A 26805-nucleotide genomic window follows, 5' to 3' on the forward strand; every position below is an offset into this window, starting at 1 on the left:
GAACAACGACACTTTTTGCGGCAATCAACGTGGTAACGGTGCCTGAAAAACGATAATTACGCGGCTTTGTGCCTGCCATTTCCGCATTTCGTCCGTGTTCTGGTTTCTATCCTTCTCGTCTCGATATCAATGGAAAAATAAGCAAGATTTGGTAGCGGATATAGTTTCAACAAGAAATCTCTTTTAGCTCGTCCTTCAACTGACAGAAAATATCCCATTTGAATGGCTGATTCGCCGAGAATTCGATTTATCTTTATGCCGACGTACTGTCCCTTGTCGCTGTTCAATTTGATTTATGTAAAATGTAGATGTTTCGTAGAATTGACGTAACAAATGACCGACCTCCTTTTCTTTTTGTTTCAGGTGAGTGCAAATTGAATCTTCTTTGTCGTTGGGTGGTTGAAAATACGTAAGTCGAACAATATCTGTTTCTTTTTTCTTAAATTGTACAATCTTTAACAGGAAGTAATTCAGTAGTAATGATAATAATATGATATTGTCATACGTTACATTTACTTATCATACGTAGATAAGTTAGAACACTGCGTTCGATATACAGCTGGTAGCTGCTGATAACTCTAGTTTCCAGCATTACCAACAGCAGCTGTCGATAAAATGTTGAGTAAAGCTGAGTAAAGCACAAGGTGAAATTATAACCGACTGCTGTCTATATTTCCAATGTTGAAAAGATAGAAGCACTGGAAAATGTATCGACTGGTCTCGTTACTCCCGTGAGGTAACAACCGGGTTCGATTTTCGTCCTAGCTTCATAGAGAGGTTTCGAAACGATGACCTGATTCGTGTGGAAGCTCGGGTGGTGCTTCACGTTATAACGTGAGAGGATCGTTCCTGACGTAATCCCACCCCACATGAGTTCCGTGTTGACCAATCGGCTTGAAGAACTACCATTGTTCGTCTATACACCGATGTTTTAATATAACCTACCTTCTCCTATCATTCGGTGCAAATTTGGTACCTATACTATCTCAGCGAGCCTTTTCATTATTTCGCGATTCTATGTCACGAGAATTATAGTTTGCGATTGAAAAAACGATTCACTACCTTAGAAATTTGCAATCAATTGTTGTACAATAATATAATTTTCATTCTCATAATAATTATAATTATACGAGCATGTTAGAATAATCGTCTTAGTGAAGAGGTTGATCAACAACGCCACACTTTAAGTATCGTACAAAAATATAATTTTATCAAAGTGTACAAAAATATAAAGATTATCGCAAGCTCTAGAAAAGGGATTTACATGAATACCGCCAACTGTACAGTATGCCTTTGCTCGATCCATCAGTTCAGTGTTTCTTTATAATGATCGTACTGGCTCCTCCTAGTGCCCCACCCCCAAGAGAACCAGCTCCCAGAGTAGCTCCTCCTAAAGCACCAGACGAAGCGTATCCATACCCAGCTCCGTATCCAGCTCCAAGATTAGCAGTCAACCCCTGAGTGCCAATTCCAGAGCCAAGACTGGTTCCAAGTCCAGAACCAAGCCCAGAACTCAATCCAGATCCTAAACCAACTCCAGGAGAGATGCTAATAGAGCCAAGACCAGCACCTAGGCCAGAGCTCAATCCTGACCCATATCCAGCACTGAGGCCAGAGCCCAATCCTGACCCATATCCAGCACTGAGGCCAGAGGAGCCAAGGCTGGAACCTAAGCTAGATCCGTAACTAGAGGTTAGGCCATATCCGTAGCTCGATCCCAGGCCTGACCCGTAACTGGAGGTCAAGCCAGACCCGTAGCTGGATCCCAAACCAGTATTCAACCCTCCGCTGAAGCCACTGAGACCACCAGTGATACCCGAATTCAAACCAGAGCCGAGGCCACTAGTGACTCCAGAAGTCAGACCAGATCCTCCGATAGATCCTGAAGATACAGGTATCAAGACAGACACAGGAACAGGTTGAGGGATAGGGATAGGTTGCGGGATTGAGACTGGCACTCTAACAGCCTGCGAAATGCCTGTAGACCTATGGAGTGTCAGTGCGGTTTGTTGAGGCGTGCGAAGTGACGTTTCCCTGACGAGAGGCAGATTTTGTCTCACGTACCAGGGACCTGGGACAGGCCTGGGCACTGGATAAGGTTGGGGAATCACGACTGGCACTTGTTGGGCGATAGTGCGAATCCCACCTTCAGTTGGAGCCCCGTTTAACCCTGCAGATAGTCCTCCAGTCAGGCTCCCTGACAGAGGTCCAACTAGGCCACCGTTAAGAGAGCCTTGTAATCCTGGAAGTCCACCCGAGAGGCTTCCAGCCAGTCCTCCTGATAATCCTCCAGTGTATCCTCCCGAAATTCCGCCATAGGTAGTACTATAACCCAGGTCTACGCCTCCTGATGATCCTCCAAGTCCTCCTGTGCCTAGAAGAACGCCTCTCTTCGACTTCTCTGGCTTTCCTGGTTCAACTCCGCTAGAAATGGCGGCGGGCACCAAAAGGCAGAACTACACGAATAATTTTTAAGGTTTGAATTTTTCATGAAGACTGCTCTTCTATGGATTAGAAAGTGAGTTAAGTTCAAGAAGGAAAAGGAAGTAGTGTCGGTCCTTTCAGAAATGGATCTTTGGAACTTGAAAAGCTGATAGTTTAAAATTCAGGAGTAGTGAAGTTTCAATGAAGACTGGTATCGATTTCTTGAGTTTGCCAGGGTGTTAAATGCAATTGCGGCCGCTGTACGAATATCGCCCAAGAAATGTTGAAAATGAACTGCGAAATGTTGAATAGAGTAAAATTTTCAGATACTTTGTAATGCAAAATTGATGTTTTCAAATATTTAATTACTGTGTGAGTATAATTTTGAGTGTTTGTAATATGAAATTAGTATTCTCTCGAATATTTCATATTAATTTCGTATAATTATAATTTCGTGTATTTGTAACGTAAAATTATTGCTTTTTCGAAGATTTTATATTCCATTTTGCACAATAAAACTTTTGTATATTTGTGATATCAAATTATTAAATTTTGTATCCATCTTTATATTAATTTTACTGAGTAACATTCGACAGCACAATTCCAATGTTGCCACTTTGTATTTGCAAAAGACACTGAGGTGTTCTGCACAATTACAAGGTTTAACTCAAACAATTAAAAATTTCTGGCAGCCTCGCAAGTCGTTTTAAAGTTTCGTCCGCGTAAAATATCAGAGTCTAAGAAATTCACTAAAGAATATCTTTCTACTTACTATGAACGTCTTCATAGTTGCTTGTCTCGTAAGTACAGCTTCGAATGTGCCATCATTCGGTCCAGGTCCCTGTTTTATACAGGTAGATACAATCACTTTCACTGAATACGCGATCGTTCACGCCCTGATCAGAGTACTCTCCATCGAATTTTTCTGTCAACGTTTCATCCGATCTCTTTGATCCGCGATACAACCGCAGTCGTTGGAAACAGAGCGATTCCGCGTTACACGCACATCACCGTAATTCTTCGCCTACTTCTGATCAGTTTCTGGATCGTATCGCATGTCGTGCACGCGTAATGCTCCCGCTATCATATCTCACGCGCGTCTTTTGTAATCAGGAAGCGAATTTACGGATTTTTTTTTAAGGTTAGGTCAGAACCGTTGGCTACTGGAATTATTGGCGCTGAGATCGCACGAGTGTTTAAAAAGCTTTGTGAAGGTTATTTGAGAGTTTCGATAGTACTTTTTGGTGATTTTCGTACTCGGGAAAAAATATCATGGAAAACTTTTGGTATTTGTGGAAAATTCTGAGACAGATGGGGGAAAGTAAAAGTTTTATGAGTCTGTCTATTTTAAAAAGTATAAAGCGTGTGACGTATTCTGAAATTACTGTACGGCAACGCGAGAGTACAGTAAATATCACTGAAATTTTTATTTTAGAGAATTTAAATAATAAAATTACCGTTCCAGAAAATGTATTCAATTTTATATTAACTTTAATATTTCGAGTCCGTCTCAGGTTTAACAGTATATGCTGCAGAAAAAAATAGGAATAGTAGAAAACAACTAAACGAAAGCCATACATATTTCGCAAACATCATTTCTACATCCCTTTATTTCGAAAATAAATTCCACGATAAATTAACATATCAAATACAACACGTGCAATATAGGTGCATGTATAGAAATGTGCTCTATCTGTATGATGAAAGGTAACCAAGAATATTTAATTAACGAGGGCGATAAACATGACCGATTTTCCAAATGGTTACATCTTGTACACGTTCATTACGAGGGATAAAAATTCTGGTTCTGGTAAAAGGTGTAATAAATGTCTTCGCGGATGACGATTAATAATAAGCGTGACTTTATGAAAGGCGGAGCCTTCGCTGGAAATAACTGGACAATCGAAATGCAGCGCCTCGAGTGAGGTAGATATAGAGAGACAAAAATCGAATCTGCATCAAGCGTATCTGATACAAAGTATCGAATCATGATTTCGAATTCGAAAGGCAACTCCTAACAAATAAACGATTCTTCGTTTATATTTCCGCGTTGGAACTGCTTTGCACAAGACTTTAATCGATGCAATTTACTTCAACTTTATATTACAGATAAATCTAATCTTCGGACAGATTAATTTATGAAAATTGTCTTTCACAAAAATATTGTTTCTGTTGAAACTGACAACGTGAGTACGCGCTCGCCATCTATGTGCAGACGCGCCAGTTACAATAAATAGTAACTAGAAGATAGTTCTAGATACAATCGATAGGTTTAAGATATTCTTTTGTTTTTATCCCTAGTCCATGTAAAAAAGTGCAATAAAGGTTTTTAGGCTCAGAATGGTGTGATATATTTATCCAAAGAATAAAATGATAGCTATTGTGATTCTACCTCTAAATAGAGAAATTACAACAGTTTCATTATATGAAATATCGATGATTTACGATGAACTGTATGGAATATAGAAAATATACATTTTCATAGCTTTAGGAACACACCAATTTTTTTGGTTTTCACATTTTTCATGTCTAAATCAAGTATGCGAGTAAGAAAGTGAGAGCTGGGTTTTTCATGTTATTTAAGGATATGTAGGGTCCCTTTTGGGACGTGGCTGCGAAGATATGCAGACAATCTAACCCAGGCTATTCCTCATCCCGGAAACTACCTCGCCAAGAACCCGATACCATACTGTGCAAAATTTCAACGACACGGTATGAAGAGGGTCACTTTATATTCATCGCATATGCTCTCACGTCAAACTACATCTTATTCAAATCCCTACAGTTTCTGCTATTATCTAAATACACGTAGAGATCTACGTTTTCCCACGGATTTATAATTTCCAGATGAAATTGGGAAATGGTGACACTTGTCAGGAATGTTTTCTAACCTTTCCGTAATTTGTCGAATTTTTCTTTCAATTTTTGCTATTTTTCTTTCGTCGATTAAATGATAATCGGATTAAAATTCTGATCTGATACGAAGTTATACACGTGAGAAAATTGAGTTGGAATTCTAATTTATATCAGGTCGTCCGAAAAGTTTCTTTCGTTTTATAAGGAAATAATGGATGCATAACAATTATATTATTTTATCGAATTATTTTATATGAGCCATTTTGTTCTATCAAAATAAAGATCACAACGTTCGACAGATTAGGTTTTACGTTTGTATAAAGATGCATCGTTGTGAAAAACGGCTTTGTAAATGAAACACACTTTTTGGACAAACTAATAGTTTGGTTTTCCAGATCGGGGATTGTCAAAGATCAATTAGATTAGTTTCAGGTTGTATTTGCAAGAAAAATGCATACGTTTGTACATATGTATATTTACTTAGACAATAACTTTAAGTATCTCTATACATATTTATCAGAAATGCATAAAAATCGCCGAGTAGCGAGTCGCAATTGGTCGATACGCAATCCTACTTGCGCAATTGCATCGTGTGTAATGACTTCCTGCTAACATTGTGAACGTTGCGATTCATGGTGTTGGTGGGAACAACTATTTGTGTACTATGAAACTCGAAACTATTTTATCAACTACTCAGCAGACTCGTCTAATGAAAAAGTTACTTCGTAAGATCGATTCCTGCAGCCTAAATTATTTCTGCAAAATTACAATTTTTCAGGGAAATTAATTATTCCTGAGTGCTTCTACGTGGGAACTTATATATATAACGTGCTTTTGCTGTAATAACCTCGCGCGATGTACGTTGTGCTGAGATATCTATGTTCTTATTCCTAGGGAAATTAATATTTAAAAGACAATTTCTGCGATAATAAAGATAGTTGCCAACCCAATAAATCATTTTTCAGTTTCTCTTTGGCAGTTTAATTAGCGCGATCGTAAATACTTTGACACAGAAGTTCGATTATATAACACGAAGGTTCTCCTTGGTAATTAATTCGATCAGAAAATTTCGGCACTCAGACGCGATATAAAAGAGAGGAAGGATCGAACGAACGTGGAAACTGAGGTTCTGGCAATTTTTTCTCGCGCGCCGAGCTATTTGACGATTGTCAGAGTCATTGATCTTCTACGTGGGAATAAATTTATCTTTCGGACAAGTATGAATCGAAGTTGGTGCGGAGAGAATTTGAAAAGCAGAACGGATGTGTCCGTCGTCGATAAATTGGGTCACGTGAAGTTTTTAAAGGTGTGCGCTTTCTTTCGTGTAGTTACATTATATGCAAATCTTGATTTAAATACATCGGTAGTTTTAGAAACATCGTAACAGATAACAAATAGTCTGTCTGTAACAAACGATCGTTTACTCTCGTTATTAATACGTGATTCGAACTGTGATTTACAAAGCCAATAATTTTTTCAGGAGATCATGGAAAACAGCATTCTTTCGTCTATAAAAAAAACATGAAAGAGCGAGAAACGATTCGTGCTAAAACATCTCGACCGAAATATGAATTAAAAAGAAAATATTTCTGCTCTTGAAACGGAGCATGAACAAAAAATGACTGTAGATTGTGTTTATGTAATGTTAATTAATTAATTACGTAATTAGTCGATCGTATACAAGATTCCAATACTTTTTTTTTTAAGAAATTACTTTTATACACGGGATGTATGATTGGAGCGATCAAGGACGATTAACTGGACGCTATCGAGTAATTAAAAATTTCGTCATGAATGGCAATTAAAAGTGCTATAGAGAGTGTAATTCTGTTGGACGGCTGTTTCACAGTGGATGCATTGGTTATCAGGCCTGGTTTTGTTTCCCACTCCGTTAAAATCTCATTTCGAGGACGTCGATCAATTTAACGCGGGCAATAGAGACGTTGAACCTATTATCTCACACTAGCTTGGGTAACTCGACTTTGCAAGATCATCGATTTTCGTTAATCCATTCTCAAGTGACTACGAATCCATCGCACAATGAATTTACCAATTCGATGAAACGGTCTTTAAGAGAATGAAACTTTCATGGTAATATTTTGAGCAATATACGATCGATGTTCGAAGAGATTATTCATTGGAATCAAAATATAAATTTCATTTTATCTCTAATCCTAGTCAATAGCAATCTGGCTCTAATTATAGTTCGATCATTTTTCCTCACATTCTTCTAACCATTTTTCTAACAATTATAATTAATAATTAATTTGGTGAGAAAATGGAATTAAATTTTTTGTATACTTTCTATACGAATGATACATTTGACCATTCGATACTTTCGATTCTGTACACGTCTTATTTTATCTCGTGTATTTTTTTTAATTGTAGAAACGAAGTTTTAAGGGAGAGAAGTTTTAATTGGACTTGGACGTTTTTTGTTTCGTGCTGTGACGCTTTTTATTTTTATTCGTTAGTGCAGCGAGAGACGTCTGAAAAAGCGTTTTTAGATTTAATTGGAAAAAGTTCAACAATCTCGAGATTATAGAAAACAAAAACGCTCGTAGTCAATGGAAATAATATTCGTTCCACAAAGCTTACAATTTTCATGCCTCTTTTTTCATAAATGTTGCCGAACCAACGATTCACAAAACGAGTTGGTTACAAACATTATCGCGCGATACACTTCGGTGTTTTTTAATAGTAAACTAAAAATTTCTCAGCATATCAAATAAATATAGAATACTCAATTATTTAGCCATTAAATTGAACTCTCGAACGTAGAGAAAATAATTTAACGACATGTTTAAACAATCGTTCTGGTTCGAATACGCAAACCCAAATTTCTACATTCGCTTTGACATTTTTATTCACAAAAATACAAGCAGCGTTGCTCGTTTCACGAAATTCTTTGCATAGAGGAAAGCAAGGTGAATGCTCAGAGGGAATGTTCAAACAAAAGCTAAAAAACCGGAGCATAGAGAGTTACGTAACATGCAGAAGCGTACTCGATACGTATCAAAAAGGTATCGACAAAAAGGCAATGGTAGTTGGAAATAAAACCTGACGATTTCTATCGACATCCTTATTGAAACCAATTTGGATACGAAAAAAATAAGTTGCTTCTTTTTTCTTAAACAACATGTAACATTACAATTTCATTTATTTCTTCTTTTTCGTCTTTATTAAACATTCGTTAATTCATTAAGAAGCATCGAATTGTATTTCGTGATAAAGTTTATAATTGGTTCGTTTTATGTATCACCGTGTTATCGTATTTTATTCTACAGAACGAGAGCATTTATGATTATTGATTAAAAAATGCTTTTTTTTTTTAAATATCCTATCATTGAAATCAGCGTTTCTACGCGTTATTTTTATTTATTTAGAAATATTACTGATTTAGTTCATAGTTAAATCGTTTGTTTGAAATTACAATTGAAATAAAAAGTATAGAATGAAATTTTTTGGTGAAAAGCCTCGTCCTAAAAATTCGACGGCTTCCTTGCATGCAAGAAAGATCATTGTTCTATATTTGGTATGAACGTGAACAGCGAAACGTTTCGTTGTTAACATTGTTAGATAATATGTTTCGAGAAACGCGCGAACAGTCGCACGGACAGGTTTTCCCCCGATTATTTTAGAATGTCCAGAACGTCATAGGTGACAGAATAATTTACGGTATCGCGATCATCATTCATATTTACGATAGCCTGTGCATTTCGAACGATATTCCTCGTGGACATCTGCCAACTTGCTCTACCAAGATAGCCGATGCGTAATTATGTCTGTTGGAATCGTCGTCTCGTATTTATGCTCGCGAAATATCAACGAGCTGACGATGTCAAGTTTTTAACGATCCTTATGATCGATTTGATCGGCGGGAAATTCGTTTCGAACTGCAGTGAACATTTTCACCGCAGATTATGGCAACGATGTAACACGTTTGAAATGTTTAACACTCGGTGAAATAATTTTGGCCTCTGTAAAATTACATTTGAAATTGTATCATTTGTGTACACATGTTACATAATTAAGTGTACTAAACGTATTTAAATGTGTAATGGTTTTAGTCAATTTAAATGTTAAATATTGGAAATATTAATATTTTAATACTAATACTAATAATAATGAATGTAATTCAAGAGTGATATATAGAGATGAACTGTCGAAGTGAATAATAATCGACAGAATATTATATCGAAATGAGAGCAGAAATGTTTGCATTCTTCGTTTATAACGTAAAAGACTGGGTTCACCAAAATGTTAGGTGGACAGAGAAAACATAAAAGATTCAATCGGATTGAAATCTCATATTGGGAAACGCTTTGAATTCGAAACATTTGTTTGAACGTTGATAGTTATGAAAAAGTCGGTATTAAAACAGAGGGAAAATAGAAAATTTATTAAATTTCTATATTAATCACTTCACTGACACTGAATATTGAATTTAAAAAAAAATTGTAATTATTTCTTACATCCATTCAATTCAGCCATTTAACATACACTACTCTTTATTTGTCCAAAGGAACGTCCAACTTTTTATACAAAAGGTCAAAGCTAGCCAACGAAACGAAACCTTCGCAAAGTCAAAGTTATACATTTTTGCAAAAATACGCTTCATTCTTTCGAAAAACCTACGAAAGCTTTTCAGCTATGTTACGATACGTGAAGGAAGACGAATGAAAACAAACCTGTCTCGATAAAACAATCGTTCGATTCGATTACTGGTCCGGCGACACACGAATGTCGCTGTCTTCGTCAGAATCGCGCAGGATCACGTGTGTACGTGGAAGAATTTCGCGATTTCCACCGCGATCTCTTTGAATTATGGTAGCAGGGGGCCGCGAGGACACGTGTCCCTCTGATCGACGCCATTAGATCTGTGGTAAAGAGGCAAGAGAGCACAGAGATGCGGCGGTATCGGTAGCCTAACCTTCTCGATCGTGATGTCAGTCGAGGCCAGAGCCAGCTACATGACCACTTGCGCTTCGGAGACCGATGGTTCGTCATGATCTTTAATTCCCTAGAGTGTTCGCAACTTCCCTTCGTTTGGCAAATTAACAATAATCTTTAAATAATAATTCGCGTATGATGTGGTAGAAACATATTAAAAAATTCTTGACTTAATAGACCAAAAGCAATCTCGGAATAAAGAGGTTTCGTAGAAATTTAATTTTTCCTTTGATAAATCAAAGGAGGTATTGTGAAATAAAAGAGGTTGAGGAAAATATAATTCTTCGTTTATATGGTAGAAGCATAGTGTACTAGGAACTTCTGGGTTTAATAGGACAAAAGCAATCCTGGAGCAGAAAAGAAAATTTGAAAAGGAAGATGGAATTGGTATTTAATGCGATAGAAATATTTAATATACAGTGTATAGTAAAAGTGATCGATACTATGAGCAATGGAGTTTCAAAGAATATCTTTTTATTTAATTTCGAGAAGGAAAAATTCCTGAAAATAATTTTTTTTTTTCTTTTTGAGAAATCCCTTGACGATCTAGGAAAAGAGTATTTAAGACAAATTCCGTGTCTGACAAAATGAAAATTCAACGACATAGAGATATAAAGTCAAAGATGATTGATTTCGGTGGTAGAGTTTCCTGGCAGGAAGAAGTTTGACGAGCGGCATGGTTTTGGTGGCATTAATCATAGTCAAGGCTTCGTTTAGAAATGATCTATGTGGAAACTAACGGGTTCATAGAACAGTCGTTAGTATACTGTGATGAGCACATGAATGGGCATTGGCTCAATGTACCAGTCATAGTATAAAATACCATCAACTAATTAAATAATATCATATTTCATACCATACAAAATTTAATATATTTATTTCGGTTCCGAAATTATAATAAAATTGTAAACGAATTGGGAACCAATTAATTGGTAAATTTCTTATGTATTAGCAATATAGTCAATTTATTCTTTATCGTAACAACGTTAACAATGGAAAAGTGATCAAAAAGCGAAAATTTCACTCAACATAATTTACAAGCCACACTGTAATCTTCTTTCCCGCGTATCAGACGGAGATTACGAGACGTCCAGTGAAGGAGCAATCCGTGACATGCAAGGGAAGCAAATTAAAGAGATCCTGCCAAGGAATCTAAGGAAGATCGGTTCAGACTGTGACTACGAAGCAGAGAATCCGAGACCTAAGGAAGAAAAGTCATCGGAGAAGTCGTCTTGCAATCAAGAAGCAGCCTTAGCATCCAGAATTTTGTCCAAGTCAGAATCAATGCCAGTGTTAAAAAGCACCAGCTCGTCCAAAGAGGAGAACGAAGAAGAAAGCTCAACCATGATGTCAGAGTCTTCCTTAGCACGTCAAAGGAAAATGAAGATGATCGTAACTCGAATTAATCCAGAATTATCGTCGGCCTCCAACCAGACCAGCTCAACCGATACTTTTGTGATGGAGATGATCGATGAAAATTACGAGTCCAAGAAGCTAGAGTCGAAAATCGTGCTACCTATGCTCCAGGTGATTATTCATCAAAACAGAACCAATGAAATAATTTTTCATACTTGGGGTTTAAATCCTTTTATAGACTTTCCTGGCTATTTTCTATTTTTCATAAAACTTCATCAGCATCCCATAATACATCGCCCATATTGTTATAAATATTAACTCTGTGAAAGACGTTACAAACTTTATTTTTCTTCTAATTATATCTCTCTTTGATCTAATCCTCCGCTATTTTCCTATTCCATCCTTGTTAAAGGACAAAGATGAATGTGGGTAAGAAAAAAAAAGAAAGAAAAAAGCGAATGAGGGAGGATACCCTTGTAAGTCACAAGACAGTGAGAGTATAATGGCAAAAAAAGAAAGAGGGAGATTACGTTAAAGGGCGTATAGATACGGCCGTACGTCTCTGATGAACAGTCTAGTCGATATATATACAGGGTGAAACAAAATTCGTGATATGTATGAGATCACGAAGATATTATGATGCAAGATAAAATGAAAATCAAGAATGATGAAATTATTTTGCAAGTTTCATTTTCAAATTATTTTTGATTTTCATATTATGTTAGACCATAGGATCTTCCTGACCTCGTCTGCACCACAAATTTCATCTCACCCTGTAGAGATCTCACTAAGTAGGGATTCCATGATACGAAAAAGTGGTAAACAAGAAATAATCTTAACTGGCCAATCCATTTGGCTTCCACTCCAATTACTCAGTCTTCTAGAGACTTAATATTACAAAATTAGAATCTACATGTTTTTCTTTCTACATCAATCCCAAATAATCCTATCCTGCTCAGAACATCAGCAACGATTCACCAAGTTGTACCAAGGAAGTGACATTCTTCGAATTACCAGAGGAGATATCTTCTAAAGAATTCGAACAAGAAAGAAAAAGCAGCAGATGCTCGGGCGGAATAGGGTCCACTACCAAAGAACCAAAGAATTCTAGAAACACGCAAGGAAACGACGATCTGATAGGCATCGCCGAGAATCCTCATCCTTCTATCAAATCTTTTTACTTTCCCCCAATTCCAGAAAAGGGGCATTCTTGTTTACATCATCCGAGGCAGCAGCCTCGAATTACCAAGGACATGGACGCAATTCTTAAGATAGATGGCGAACTAGGTCCCCTCCAGCACCAACTCAATGAAATTAGTGGGAAGTTCCGAGCCCTGAATCTCAATGTCCCGTCTCTGCCAAGGCAGAGTCATTATTGTCAGTACACGCCATCAACTGACATGTCTGGGTACTATCTGCGCAGAACAGAGACTTTTGGTCAGGATTCCAAAGGAAATGAGGTCATTCGTCTGATGGGTCAATATCAAAGCAATAAAAACTACACTACGCTAGGACCTGTCACAAAGACCAAAGAGACTCTTCTGACTCAGGATTCCTTCTCTATGAGAGAACCTATCAGCAGGAACATTAGCTTCACAAATGAAGACTCGTATTCGTTGATGGCTCCTCGAGTCCGTTCGTCTAAACACGTTGAAAAGAATGTATCAACCATAGCCAGCGATTGGCGAATCGAAGACAATAATAACTACGCCTCTGTGAGAAATTCTTACGCTAACTTTGGGGGCCCAGTAGACAAGGATCCATCTGGATCACTGATCCCATCTGTCAGCAGTTCTTGCTACAGACCTTACAGAAACGAAGCCTTTGATTATCACAGACCACACTCTTCTAAGTACTATGACGAGTCAGAATTTAGTAAATCCAAGAAAGAGTTTGCGAAAAAGAATGAGACAAAACTAGATTCTAGTAGAACAACGGATCATAGATGTCAAAATGTGACTAAGAGATTGGACAAAATGGCACAAGCAGGGACATCAGGGGTTGGATGTGGATCTGGGAAACTAATTAGAACTTTGGATGCCTCAACTGTTACTTCTGGGCCCGATCTACGTGTCATAAGTGTCAATACCTCTGTAGAAGAACGCTATACATATGGAAAAGTTGTAGGTGAGAGTTCGTATAATGAAGGAACAAGTAGAACATTTCAGCATTCCAACAACGAGTCTAACAGCAGCCTCATTAGGCCCCAGGATCAGAGTATCTTAGCTTCTGTGATGGTTATCGGGTCTGAAGGAAGCGGTAGAACTCGCTACGTAAATCGCAGTCGTGTGAGTAGTCAGGTCTCACTAGTAGTCTCGAAAAAGGACCAAGATTCGATGACGACTATTCTAGATCGTAGACAAAATGAATCTTCAGGGAAGCAGATGAAGAAACAACTTCGAGCTTCGAATGCTATTGACCAAAAATCGATAGAAACTCTGGTAAAATCTTCAGAATCGATAAATAATAGCAAGGTTGATACACTGAAAAATCTATCCGGCATAAAAATGGCCAAGACAGATGAAAAAGTGGTGATCGTGCCAATCCTGTTCACAAATGGCATCCCAGAGCCTCCGAGGACTCCTCTATTTCATTTTAACAAGTCCAGATGTCATTTGTCAAAAACGAATCACCATTTGACGAAGCTAGAAAGCAGACCATCCTCCATAACCCAGAACAGCGTGTACTCGGGCAACAGTCTGGAATCTTCAACAATGGAGTACTTAAATTTGGATCAAAAACTGGCAAATAAGAATAGTGGGATGTCAATGTCCTGTGTCAGTCGGTCTGGTTCATATTCGCGTTGCAGAAATCCTTCACATTTGTCGAACAATACGAAAAGTTTGTCCGACCGTTATCATAGTAGGGGTAGACATAGCCATTCGAGCAAGGCACAGTCTGATCCAACGAGGAGAGTAAAGAAGAAGGCTATTCAGGGAATGATGAGCTCGCCAGAGGAATTTCTTTGTGATACCTGAATATTTGATGTGGTTCGATTGATTGGAACATGGTGGTCATGTCGCCTTTATGGTTGTGCTCTAAGGATTATGGTTGAAGTAAGAGGTTCAAGTTTCATAATGGAATCATAATATCTCTAGAGTCACGAATTTGGATCAAAGTGTCGTTTCTGGAATTTTGGAATTCACGTTTAACCTTTTCTTGGGGGAAAGGGTTGTCTCTGGCTCTGCAGATTCTTTTTAACTCTCTTTGATATTCGGGCTAATGGACCGGAAGACGCATTTTTGGGACGGTGTTTTGTGCAGTGACGTAGCTTCGACTATTGTCTTTTTGTCCTTTATTGTAGATAAGCTCGCGGCGTCTCTTGTATACAGTTTTTATTCAAGTAAATATAAATATTATACACGAATATGAATCTTTATTTTAATAATAAAATTATCGATGAGTATGATGATGCAAACCTTGTGAAAACAAACTCTTGTTTATATACATTCTATGAAAAATCTATAAGATTTCATAAAAATCTCTAAAATTGTACAAACATTTATTTTTTTTTTAATTTCTATATCATTTTCGTATAATTATTGACTCACTCAATTAGCGATTCAAGAAAAATGAATATATTTTGTAGTTTATTTCTAATAACGCCTGGTTTACACATATCTATGGATTTATGCAAAAATTATGTAGAAATATACAGAACAGGTGCACGTAATATGAAAAAATATTCAAAATATCTAAAAGAAACTAATCACTGTGAATCTATTTCAGTTCTTTAATTGAGTTTCGAAAAATATGAATTTACATAAATATTCGCACTTAATTAGTAACAAATTCTCAGGCTCCTTTTGACGTATGAAATAAAACGATTTATATTATTCCACAAGAATATGGAAAAAAGGAAAAGCTGGCGTTTCTAATGTCAAATAATCGTTGCAAAATGGCGTAAGAAGTTTTCACAGTCCCCGCTAAAACTAGTATCTAGTTATACGAACGGTGTCACTGACGTAGGAATCCTGGAGTGATAAGTGGACAATCAGAAGCCAGATCACAAGTACACTGAATCCATGTTGGTAAACCGGTTTCCCGTCGAAGGAAATCTGTTTGACATGGCGTTTCGCGGATCGTTGCTAACTCATGCATGTGAAACCCTGACCGATTGTGAATCGAGGCTGATCACCAATTGGCCAACTGTTGCATAGTTTTCCAGTAAACCCTTACTTATACTTAATTCTCTGCATCAAACTCAGAATCAGTTGAATCATCAAATTTACATTTCTGTTTTAATTCAATTTTGTACTTTTTTCTATCGTGACGCATACGAGTATACTTGGAATTTTTCAGTAGTATTTACTGGTGTAAAGGAATTAAATAGATACAAAGATCCAGTCAAGTGGACTAAACGTTCAAATATTATGCAAAGATTTAGGCGAAGCTTCAAGAAACTGTAAATATTTCAGCAAAGTGAACAGCTTAACGACTTAATGGCTGCTTATTCTTATTAAGATGTGTGAATTAAATTAAAAGAGAGACGGAACGAGCGAAGCAATAACCAGACGGCAAACGAGATCATAATTAACGAAAATGCGATCAAGCGAAGGTCTTTCGAGAATTGGCCGATAAATCATTGGCGTTGAGACATCCCAGATAAATTTTGGGAACGATTGCCCGACCTTGCCACGCGATCAATGCGTTCTGTTGCACCCGTGACAAAATGGAGTAAGGACAGTTTGTTCGACACCTGTATAAACGCGATAGTTGGTCCCCAAGTGTAGGTACAGAAGTTCTTTGAATAATTTCTTCAATACCGATTTCTTTATCAGGTTGTTAAAGTTTTCACAGACGCTTGCGTTGTTTTTTTTCCATTCTAGAAAATTGTGAAACTTTGTAGCGAATTTTTTATATGTCAATGAACATATCACCTGGAAACACGTGGCTCTTTTTGCAGAAATTACTTAGCCGCTGTAACGACTCCGTAATTAATACAGTCGTTCTCAAGGATTACCGATCAGGGTACGATCAGATCAATTACAGAGAAACGCAAAAATTTCTGGGCATCGACTATTCAAATGTAAATGTAGATCGACACGCAACAGATTCCATCTAATGAACACTGACACGACAGGTGACGGTATTTAGCATTAAAAATACTGGGATTTCCGCTTGGTCTTCCCAACTATGTATTACTTTTTTGTTCCATGAAAGAAACATCGAAGGTTAATCTACTATCATCCAACGAAATTTCAATTCTCGCAAATATGCCCATTTTATCGAATGACATTTATTTAAGAATAGACTTACAATCTGGCGATCTTATCATAGGTTCACAACGACAGGAAATTTCAGTCGCAATTAATTTCATTTGCTCCTGCACCGAGAGGTCACGAATAATTCCAACTATTAGCGAAAACAATAACGATTTGCTGAAAATTTGTTAACCATCTTGACCCAATTGTCGACGTTGCTGCGACGTTGGTTAATGCGACGTCGTTTATGGACAGTCGATATGCCCGCAAGAACGCGCGATAAACGCGTTCCTGGCCGCGTCCCAAATAATTTGTCTTGTCACTAGCACTTTAGTTTGTATTTACAGTGTCAAAGCGCCGTTGTCCGGTTGTTCACTCGCGGCACACGCAAATGGCCTTCGATTGCCAACGGACCTAACTTTCGGCATTGTGCTGCGGACAAGCGCTGACAATGGCACGCGTGTCTGCTTTTCGAGCTGCGTCACTATGCAACCTCGTGCTGGCTTGTTTTCATTCCACGCCAGCCATCTCTCACCGCCATTATTTTTATCAAAGCCAGAGTAGCCATTGATCGCGCATTCCATCCAGTAATTGAGTATTTATCGACGTCAGTCTTTGGCAATAACGCTTTGTGTACTGAATTCGTGCTCTGATCATTTCAGAACGATTAATTGGCATTTGGCGTTTTAAATTTAAAATAGCAAAAGCAAATTCAGAGAATTAAGAAAATTAGAAAATTATTATAGGGAATTGTTTAATTATTAATGCCATTATGGTGGATTATTGGACTGTCGGATATGTCGTAGGATGAGATTATTTTCTACGTCAATGGATTGTTGATGCTGTCGCAGAAAATGATTGGATCGTTGATACTTTTGTTCAGAGACTTGTTCAGAAAATCGAAACTGACAGGTGGAAATTGATGGATTATTGAGGTAGAAATTGGAGCAATTAAAATATTATTCTTACACCTTGTCACACGTCTAATTTGTTTGTTAGAAATCAAAAATTGTATTCTTCGTATGTAGAAACTTCTGTGTTTCTTCGTATTGATAAGAGGGAATATTTTTTACTGATAACATGCACGAGTTTCCTCTTGTTAATAGGGAAACAACAAATTCTTATTTTAAAATACGAAACTGCACTCCGTAACTACTTCTCCAGCTGTTCCAAGCAACAACCGTACCCAATTTTTCTCAAACTGATGAGGAAAATAAACGAAGTAAAGGATTTCGTTCAGGAAATAGATTGCTATAGTGAAAAATGAAACTGTGTGCGCGTGTGTGTACACAAGTTCTCCAATTTGTCCAATTCATTCGCGCGATGGTTTGGAATTTTGTCAACTAATGAAAGAACGAGTAAATAAAGTACACGTTTCGCGTATTTACGCTATTAAAAACAAATCCTTTATTCTTTCTACGCTGTGCGAAGCAAAATATGTAACAATTGTTTATCGTACTCAAACAATTTCAATTTCACATTATTTATCACCTTCATTCGATCCTTACTTACCATTAATTTAGTGGTGGATAAAATAGAGAAAAAATATTAGTAAAAAATACTCAATGTTTTATATTGGAATTTTAAAAGGAAAGGTGATAAGCTGGTATCAAAAATTAGATAGTAAAATTATGAAAAGGTGCAACTATCGTATTAATTAATAAAACCCAAGATTAATTCACCAATTACACACAGGTTAAAGGAACCAGTATAATTTAACCACGAAATGTAAAACTACCTCGTACAACCTAGCCGAAGAAAAATCCAAGAAAATTATCATAATGTGCTCATTTTTCTGACATTTTCTTCCCTAATTTCACCTGCGGCAAACATGCTCCATAATACACGCCCACACTTGCCTTATCTACTAACAATACATCATTACATAACTCGTGCTTCTAATCTATACAATCTGCCCGATTCTTCGGTAATCTCCTAATAACTAGACCGATTTACGTAACGACGAAGGAGAGGAAAAAAGGAGGGAAAAAAGGAGAAAAGTTGCTGTGAAAAATTTCATCGATGGCGGAGCATCGATTGCGGTTTTCATCGCGGTAAAACGTTATTTACCATCGTATCACCATCGCTTCGTGTTTCGCTATCGAAACGCGTTATCGACATGCCCACACATACGCGAATACACAATCAAAACCGCAAATACTTTGCCCCGAAACGAAAGAGCGGCAGAATCACTGGTTCGGATTCTTGATGGAGAACTGGAATGCCAGCGATTCGCGAATACAGAGGCGGATAAATTACCGGATCGTTCCACGATGAAACGATAACGTAACATCGTGTCTTTCGCGGTCTGTGGTCTATGGAATTTCCGTCCATTCTTCGCGTCGATCAACGTTCTTTAATTGTACGTGAAACGTTGCCAAGGAATATTTGGCTTGGAGGATGAATTAGGACGAGTTCGCATCGTGTGTTTCATTGAGAATTCCCGCAATGTTGAATGAAATCTTTTATTCTCTCCTGTGACACATTCTTTTTTATGAGTTTCTATATTTTTACACGAATTCGCAAATAAGTCGTAGTATCACTTCCGATGAGAATATTTTAATCCTGGACGAAGATTGTGATTTACAAAGCAATTGGAGTAATACTTCGAACGAGAATTTTTCAATTTTAGCGGAAAATCGTGGTCCAAAGATATCTATTCAAATCTGCAGAAGAATCAGAGTACTTTCTTCCATGAAGAATTTCTTTTATTTCGGGTAAAATTCGTAGCTTGAAAATTTGTCCCAGTTTGGATGAGATATCGGAGTACATTGCACGGACAAGAATTATCGTATAAAAATTGTAAAATAAATACTGGGAAGTTAAATCTACAGAAATTACGAAATGCCAGAAATGGGATATATATATATAGGTGTGATTAAACCATCGCGAGTAAACTAAACATGAAACGAACAGTCATTTTCAACCAGCGTGGTTTCGATTTAACGCGAAACACGATGAAACTTCAAAGAATCAATCTAATCCGCTTTCAATCAAATCCAATTTCCTGGTTTCAAAAAGTCATAGTTAATGTTCGTGGGCGTGATACGGTAGACTAATTAATTTCCCCGAATTTTCCAGCTTTCCATCGAAACGAGGAATCATTAAAAATCGATGCTCCATTATTGCAAGCTCGTGACATGCAGATTAACAGGAAAACCTAACAAAATCCTATAATTCCCCGAATAATTTATTCTTCCTTTTTCCTATAATATATCCTATAATACTTTTAAAAATATTTTCTCTTCCTTTTTATAAAATATAGGTTCGGAGAAAAATTAAATGTTTAATCAATTCTATGCCATAGAATATTGTGTATTATTTTATTTCAATTAATTTGCTAACAACTGAATAATTAAAAGAATGAAATCATAATGAGAAAGATAGACAAAATTTGGTTAGCTCTGTTTTCGTAACGTAGGTGCATCGCTGTGCGCTATCGAAAACGATTTAAACGATGGATATTGAAATTCGAAACAACACACGAAATTCCATTACGTACAAAATTACTCCATTAATTTCAGGCGAACGGGGCAAAACGTTGAAACACAATTACTTCAACGCTGAATTAGTAAGCGTTCGACCTCGTCGATCATTCTGCGGAGGAGATTGATTCGTTTCAAAATGAAACTTCTCTCTGCTTTTTGATCCTGATGCTACATGGAAGAAATCGTTTCCGGCACTATTGTAGAACGAGGCTTTATCATCCACCTTCTTCCTATTTTCTTCTACAATTGCGATTTCATGAGATGTATTTTATAAATACATTTCTCAAATTGTAACGCGTTCGATACTATTGCCGCGTATTTAATTTTTGTGCATAATTTCTTAAAATTCAAAAGTAGGAAATAGTGTCTTTTTAGTACAAGGGGACCGATATGAATTTATTTGTAAAATTAATTTTATTATATATGTCGGGTTGGCGTTAAGATTAGAGTTAGGGTTAAGGGCGTGAAACGAATCCCTATTGACACTAGACGCGATCATTATGCAATAGAGGAGATATTTACTAGTGCAAATATGACTATGATGGAATTGGACAAGTAATCGCGATAATTAGATACTCGAGAAGCTAATGACAATGATCCTAGGCTCAATAACGAATCCACGGTCAACGGGATGACGAACTCTACTCTTCTTTAGCGTCTAAGTTGTACTCAATGTTAATGCATGGGGTAATCACTACGTATCTGAGAGTTACTTGAATCGTCTTCGAGATCGTACGGGAGAGTGACTCTCCGTCTCGATGATGCCGTCGAGGAAAACTATAATGGGTGTGTCTAAGGACGTGAGATCCTCGGATTCGTCAAAGAAAGCTTTCGTTCCAAAGGTGAGGGAAATTAGCGCTGTTGCTAATTGGTCGATCTCCATATCGGTGTTTAGAAAGAGATGCTGGCCGTCCTTGAGGGAAGGTTGTTAACGAGGAGCATCGTTCGTGGAAGAATTGGTTTCTCCTATCTTCCCGTAGTTGCAACAAAGACTGCTTGTCTATTCGAAGGACTTTCTTGACTAACTCTTAAGATTTATAGCGGGTCCTCGCGTTAGCTAAACATATACTGCGGAGGTATGTTGACATCTGGCGATCATCTTACCCGGAGGATAGAATCTGCGTGTGGCGAGCCACGGGACAGAAACCATTGAAATATTTACTGCCGCGTGTCGCTACGACTATTTCTTTTAAGGAGAGGTATAGAGTTACTCTGTGCCTTTGTTAGATAAAACGTTCATCCCTTCGACCGCGGCTACGTTCGGCGACTGATTGTCGCCTCGAGCCCAAGCTCATGATCATAAATCTCGAACAATCGGAGCGGCATTTGTTTAATCTAAGTTACAACGTTACGGTATTCCCGCGAATCCAAGGAGGTGTTCCGGTGTTCTTTCATCTCCGACATATATATTATACATACTTTATGTATAATAATAATAATTATTATTATTATTTCAATATAATTTCCTGATGTAAAGAGACAAGGTGATTGGTTTACTTGTTCAGTAATTAATTTCGATTTTGTAGAGTAATTTTTCGAAAAATTATATCGAAGAATATAGTTAATATTATGTATAAAAAATTATATTTTCTAAAGTCATATTACAAACGTCGTACAACAAAATCATAAAATACCAAATCTCTCGACTTAATATTCAAGTACCTGAAAATTGAGGAGATCGTATCGCGACAAGTATTATGGAATTTTGTTCTGAGCATGTCAGAAGGACAAGAGCTGCTCATTATCCCGTGTTAAAATCCAGAAAGGAAGAGGATCTTCTCGCAATCGTTTCGAACTCTTTAACGAGACGGCAGAATCACAACGCAGCTGTCCAGTCGGTGGAAATTCGAAACACGGTCTATCAGGTGAATCATTAAAATCCTTTTGTGGAGAGATTCACAGAGCGAGGTCCTCGTCGAGCAAAGGACGAATCTCTGTGGTTGTTCGCGATGCAATTTCCTTGCACCTTCTTCTCCACTGACTCGTGTGTGCGCTCTTTCCACAGACAATTCCGTACAGACGCTACCTTTTCTGAATTTTTGCTCTCGTCCGAGTGTAAAATCGTTTCTTTTTCCTTTATTTTCCCCAAATAATTGCTTTCCGTGCACGTCTTCCTTTTAACTATTGTTGCGTTTCTTCGAACCTTGTACTCGATTCTCTGCTCTTTCAAAGATAAAAACCATCTTATCTGCGAATTTATTAAGTAAAAATTTACAATTTAAGCTTGAAATTTCAAGTTGGAATTTTCGTTAAATTCTTGTTTCCCGAAGCTCAACATTTTTATCTATTTCACCTGCAATGCTTCAAAATTTTGAACAATCGATATTCTCATATATTTATTCAGAGTATCGTATAATTTTAGAAAAGACAATGTGTTATATTAACAAAAAAAGTATGATCCTATAATACTATAAAAATAATAATAATTAATACAATAATTAATATCTATATAATTTTGGAGAAGATGCTATTCTGCTGGCAAAGTATGAATCCTATCTTACAATAAATAATTATTTTTCAACGTGGACAAATAAATTTGTTGGAAGGTGGAAGGAACACGATTTCTCAAAGTGTGACCGAAAATTTTTGTGAAACTCGAGACCGATATTATTGGATCGCTAATGAAATGCAGTGGTCCGAATATTTATAGACCTCCAAAATTATTCGATCAACGGGTCTGCCAAGTGTAAAGTATTCGCAGAAATTAGTTGAGTCGGCGAGCGTTATTTGTCACCAACCACGATGACACGATAAAACGCGAAGTCACGGTTTTCGCTATTCAAATTTTGCATTACCCTACAGCACAAACTGAGTCGAGTGCTCGTATGTGACTGCCACGTAATAACAACGAACATTTTCCACGGTTCTCAGATATTTCTCTACTTAAACGTGTTTTCAGATGTAGAACGAATTTTGTGTTACAACAGTTCCGTAACTCAATTTGCTTCATTATAATTTATAATCAAAACAGAAATTGAAATTTTTGCTCTCTTTCGCAGAATAAAATTGGGATCTCGAATGAAAGTTTGAAAAGTGCCATATTTTGCGCCGAATATCATATTACGCGTATTATTACTATTAAAAAGGTCATATTTTATGCTAATTATTTTTACTTCGCTTAAAATTGCAAATACGACGTCACATGGTAATTGAGTGAAAATTATTAAGAATTGCAGAAGTTGCTTGATAGGAAATATATTTTGGACAACAGGCCGACGACGTTTAACGAGATCTTTTACGACCTGAAACCCAAGTGCCGTCGAAGCTTAGCGAGAAAAATTCCGACAAGTGTAAAGTTCGAACTTCTGGTCTAATCAAATTTCATTTTTTTGTATCCATCCTGTTTCTTTCAAAATTCAAAGTTCTACGAAAGAAGTATCCTATTTCCTCTTCTATCAGCCATCTTCAAAGCAATTCTCATGTATTTGTTTCACACTGAGTTTCGTGTTTCGAGTTTTGACACGGAGTCACGTCGACATTTATGAAATTTTCACGTAAACGCAGCGATGCGTGTCGAAAAGTTTTGAAGCGATGCCAATCGCGGAATTTCGCGATCGCCACGTTTCATATTTGTGTCGCGAATTTTCTTAATAGCGGCACGTGTTGGCATATTCATTAATTTTTGATATTGAGAGAGAGAAACAGATGAAATTCTGTTGGAATGGCTTCGCTGCAATCGAAATAAATATTTTCGAAATTGGGGAAAATCATTTCTAGATAACGTGTTCTTCTGCCAAAAACCCACGAATATAACGTGAATTATTAAACAGTACGCGTGAATAAGTATTATTTATTAAAAAATAAGTATCATAACAACGATTAATATCGTGAAATCTGTGCGATAAAACTCACAAAACGTTGTACATTTAACGCAACGTTACAGGAAAGCAGGCAGCGAATAATTTTATTCTTTCGTTTGTCGATTCGATTGAAACGAATAAAACGGTGCAAACAGTTTGTTGAACGTACGGATAAAAGCAGCTAATTTGGATATCGGCGAAATTGTGTAGGGGCAGAGGGGGGAGCGGAAATGTATGAACTCGTCCCAGTCTGCCTCGTTTGTTCGTCGAAAATAATATTATATCTTGTTTGCGAATGAAATAAATCCGAATAAAGTCGAATCGCGTGACGAGGTCTCATCAGATTAAACGAGCTTGCCGAGTAAAGTCGCGGCTTAAATTTTTATTTGAATTTTGTCGCTTCAGAAACGAGAACAATTTAATATAACGGTCTGTAGATGTTATAGGTAGACGAGGAATTGGCAAATCGGCACAAGTTTTTAATCAAGGAAGCTTTAAAGAACTTTCTTTCCCCTCGGAATTTGAATTCCAAATTCAAGCGTTATTTTTAACTTCATTTTCATTAACTTCAGATTCCCCATAGAGCTTCCATTCTCGTGGTAACTTGCTCATTTTCTTGATACTGGTCGACGATGTAAAGTAATTCGCAAATTGCGAATAAAACAGTGACGGATGAAACAAAAATCAGAAATCTGAATTCTGGTTACTTTTGCACTGCAAATTTTTTCCCATATCGGCGATAGTGACTTATCCTCTGGTATATATCATCATAAATACAACATCTGTTATATTTATTCACTGTTCTTATTAAATACATATTAATTTTGTAGAACTATCGAGTCTTTTATACTGCTCGTTTTATTTCTTTTATCGCACGAAGAAAGAAATTTAAAGAAACTTCAGAATTTTAGCAAATGCTGGCCTGTACGCGAACGTTGGCTTCTACGTTGTCTGCGATGTGCTCGTAATGCAATTAACGCAGCGCAGACGCTTAATCCTATTGAGCCGTAACGTTCAGTTAAACGGCGACTGGTTGGTCAGGTATCGACTACGTATCATTTTTTCTTCCAGTAAGAACGGAAAGATCGCTAACGACTCGTCTCCGATCTTCTTGAAACTTTCTAGGCAGCTAAAAATAGTGGGGTCTAAAGTTTTATCTAAACCGGACCGTTCGTGACTCTCCCTTGCTTGCAGACAGTTTCGTGATTGTTGCGTGTGTGTTCAACAGCTGTTGCCTCGTGTGTACACGTAACATCACACCGTAATTATGCTGTCTTGCGATTCGATAAACGCGTCTACGCCTCGAGTGAAAAGAATAACACGACACGTGGCGGTTTTAATAGCTTTAGGATCTATAGACGATTTTAAATTGTTAATTATATTGTAAATTAACGAAGTAGGTGTTATAACGCAGGAACGTTAGTCGCGTGTCAGAATCATTTCTGGTTTTAAGCGATTTAATCAGGGCGATGCTGAGGGCAGAATTTTTGGCTTCTTGAATTTTTGATCGAGTGGCTGAATTTGGCTGAGTGAGTTGATTAAATGGCGCTGATATGATGAATGTTGAATGGCGAAATGGAAATGTTGAACTTTGCAAGAGACCGGAATACTATTTTCTCTATCTTATTAATAAAAGACGCGTGTTGTAAATGGATTGCTAATAGAAAGGTTTGATTTTCCTGCATATTAACGTGCAAATTTAATCGTGTCATTTTTCTTATTGTGACTATAAAAAGTTATACGAGTGAACGAACTACTTGAACGACGAAGGTGAGTGAACTTGAGCTCTTTAATATGAACGACGAGTGTTTCAGATGATACAGACGAGATCCAGAGGCACCGTGTGCGATTGCCATTCGATTTCACGTAAAATATGCGTCCGAATAAATTCTTAGAATCCACGCAGGGTACCGTTAATCGTGGTAACGTGTTTGGATTACGTTAATTTCTAAATCAACTTTTATTTGAACCGACTAAAATATCTCCAACGATTTCTGAACGATTCATCGAGTTGCTATAGAGTTCTTTTTTGAAAATTTCATTTAATAACAAAAGATTAATCTTTTCACTTTTAAATAACGTTTACTTACTTTCTATGTTATCCTTTACAAATGATGGCGCAAATAAATCTGTTAAATTACGGTTTAAATTACTCTGTAAACAGTATTAAGCGTTAAACGTGTTTAATGTTGGTTTTGGTTTCTTCGGTCAATAGGCGTCCTAAAATAAGATTATACTAAGAGGATACTGAAAATATGCTTTAAATATCCGCATCTCATCCTCTCGTTTAATTCCGAATAAGCCCCCTTAATAAGCTCCCCTTTTAAACAGACAGAATATTATTCTCCTTTGATAAATTATTATTTATAAATTGTTCATAAATGCATAAAAATCCGCACCTTAATGATCGAATGGTTCTGTGAGCTAGTGTATGTCGCGTGGCGAATATTCAAGAGATATTAAGAAGTCGATCGACGATAAAAAATGATAAAAGCGTACAGAAGAGAGAGAATTACGTGACATGTTTTCAAATACGTACTCGCCATGCGTAGCGACCACATTCTTTGGTGCGTGACGCCGAATTTATCAGCGTGACTCCTGTTCCTCGCAACTATCGTTACGGTGCTTGAACGTGCCCACTAATCACTATGATAATGCCTCTCCTGTGATAAATTTCCATACTTACGCGGTGCACTTCGTCCAGACATTTGCTCGCAGGCATAC

At 37.2% G+C, this 26805-nt stretch overlaps 1 protein-coding gene across 2 annotated transcripts; it reads right to left on the reverse strand.

Annotated features, from left to right (window-relative positions):
• Positions 1-1182: 1182 nt before the first annotated feature.
• On the reverse strand, positions 1183-3658 carry LOC126925346 (shematrin-like protein 2). Of its 2 annotated transcripts, XM_050740799.1 has the most exons (3): positions 3197-3657; positions 1607-2456; positions 1183-1570 (listed from the first exon to the last, which is right to left on the reverse strand). In XM_050740799.1, the coding sequence occupies exons 1-3, from the start codon at positions 3209-3211 to the stop codon at positions 1311-1313; spliced, it is 1125 nt and encodes a 374-aa protein (XP_050596756.1). In that variant the 5' UTR covers positions 3212-3657; the 3' UTR covers positions 1183-1310. The 2 variants fall into 2 exon arrangements, with proteins under 2 accessions (XP_050596756.1, XP_050596755.1); XM_050740798.1 differs by having other exon boundaries at positions 1183-2456; positions 3197-3658.
• Between the last annotated feature and the right edge of the window lie 23147 nt (positions 3659-26805).

This window comes from Bombus affinis, chromosome 16 (assembly GCF_024516045.1).
Source record: "Bombus affinis isolate iyBomAffi1 chromosome 16, iyBomAffi1.2, whole genome shotgun sequence".
NCBI classification, from domain to species: Eukaryota; Metazoa; Arthropoda; class Insecta; order Hymenoptera; family Apidae; genus Bombus; species Bombus affinis.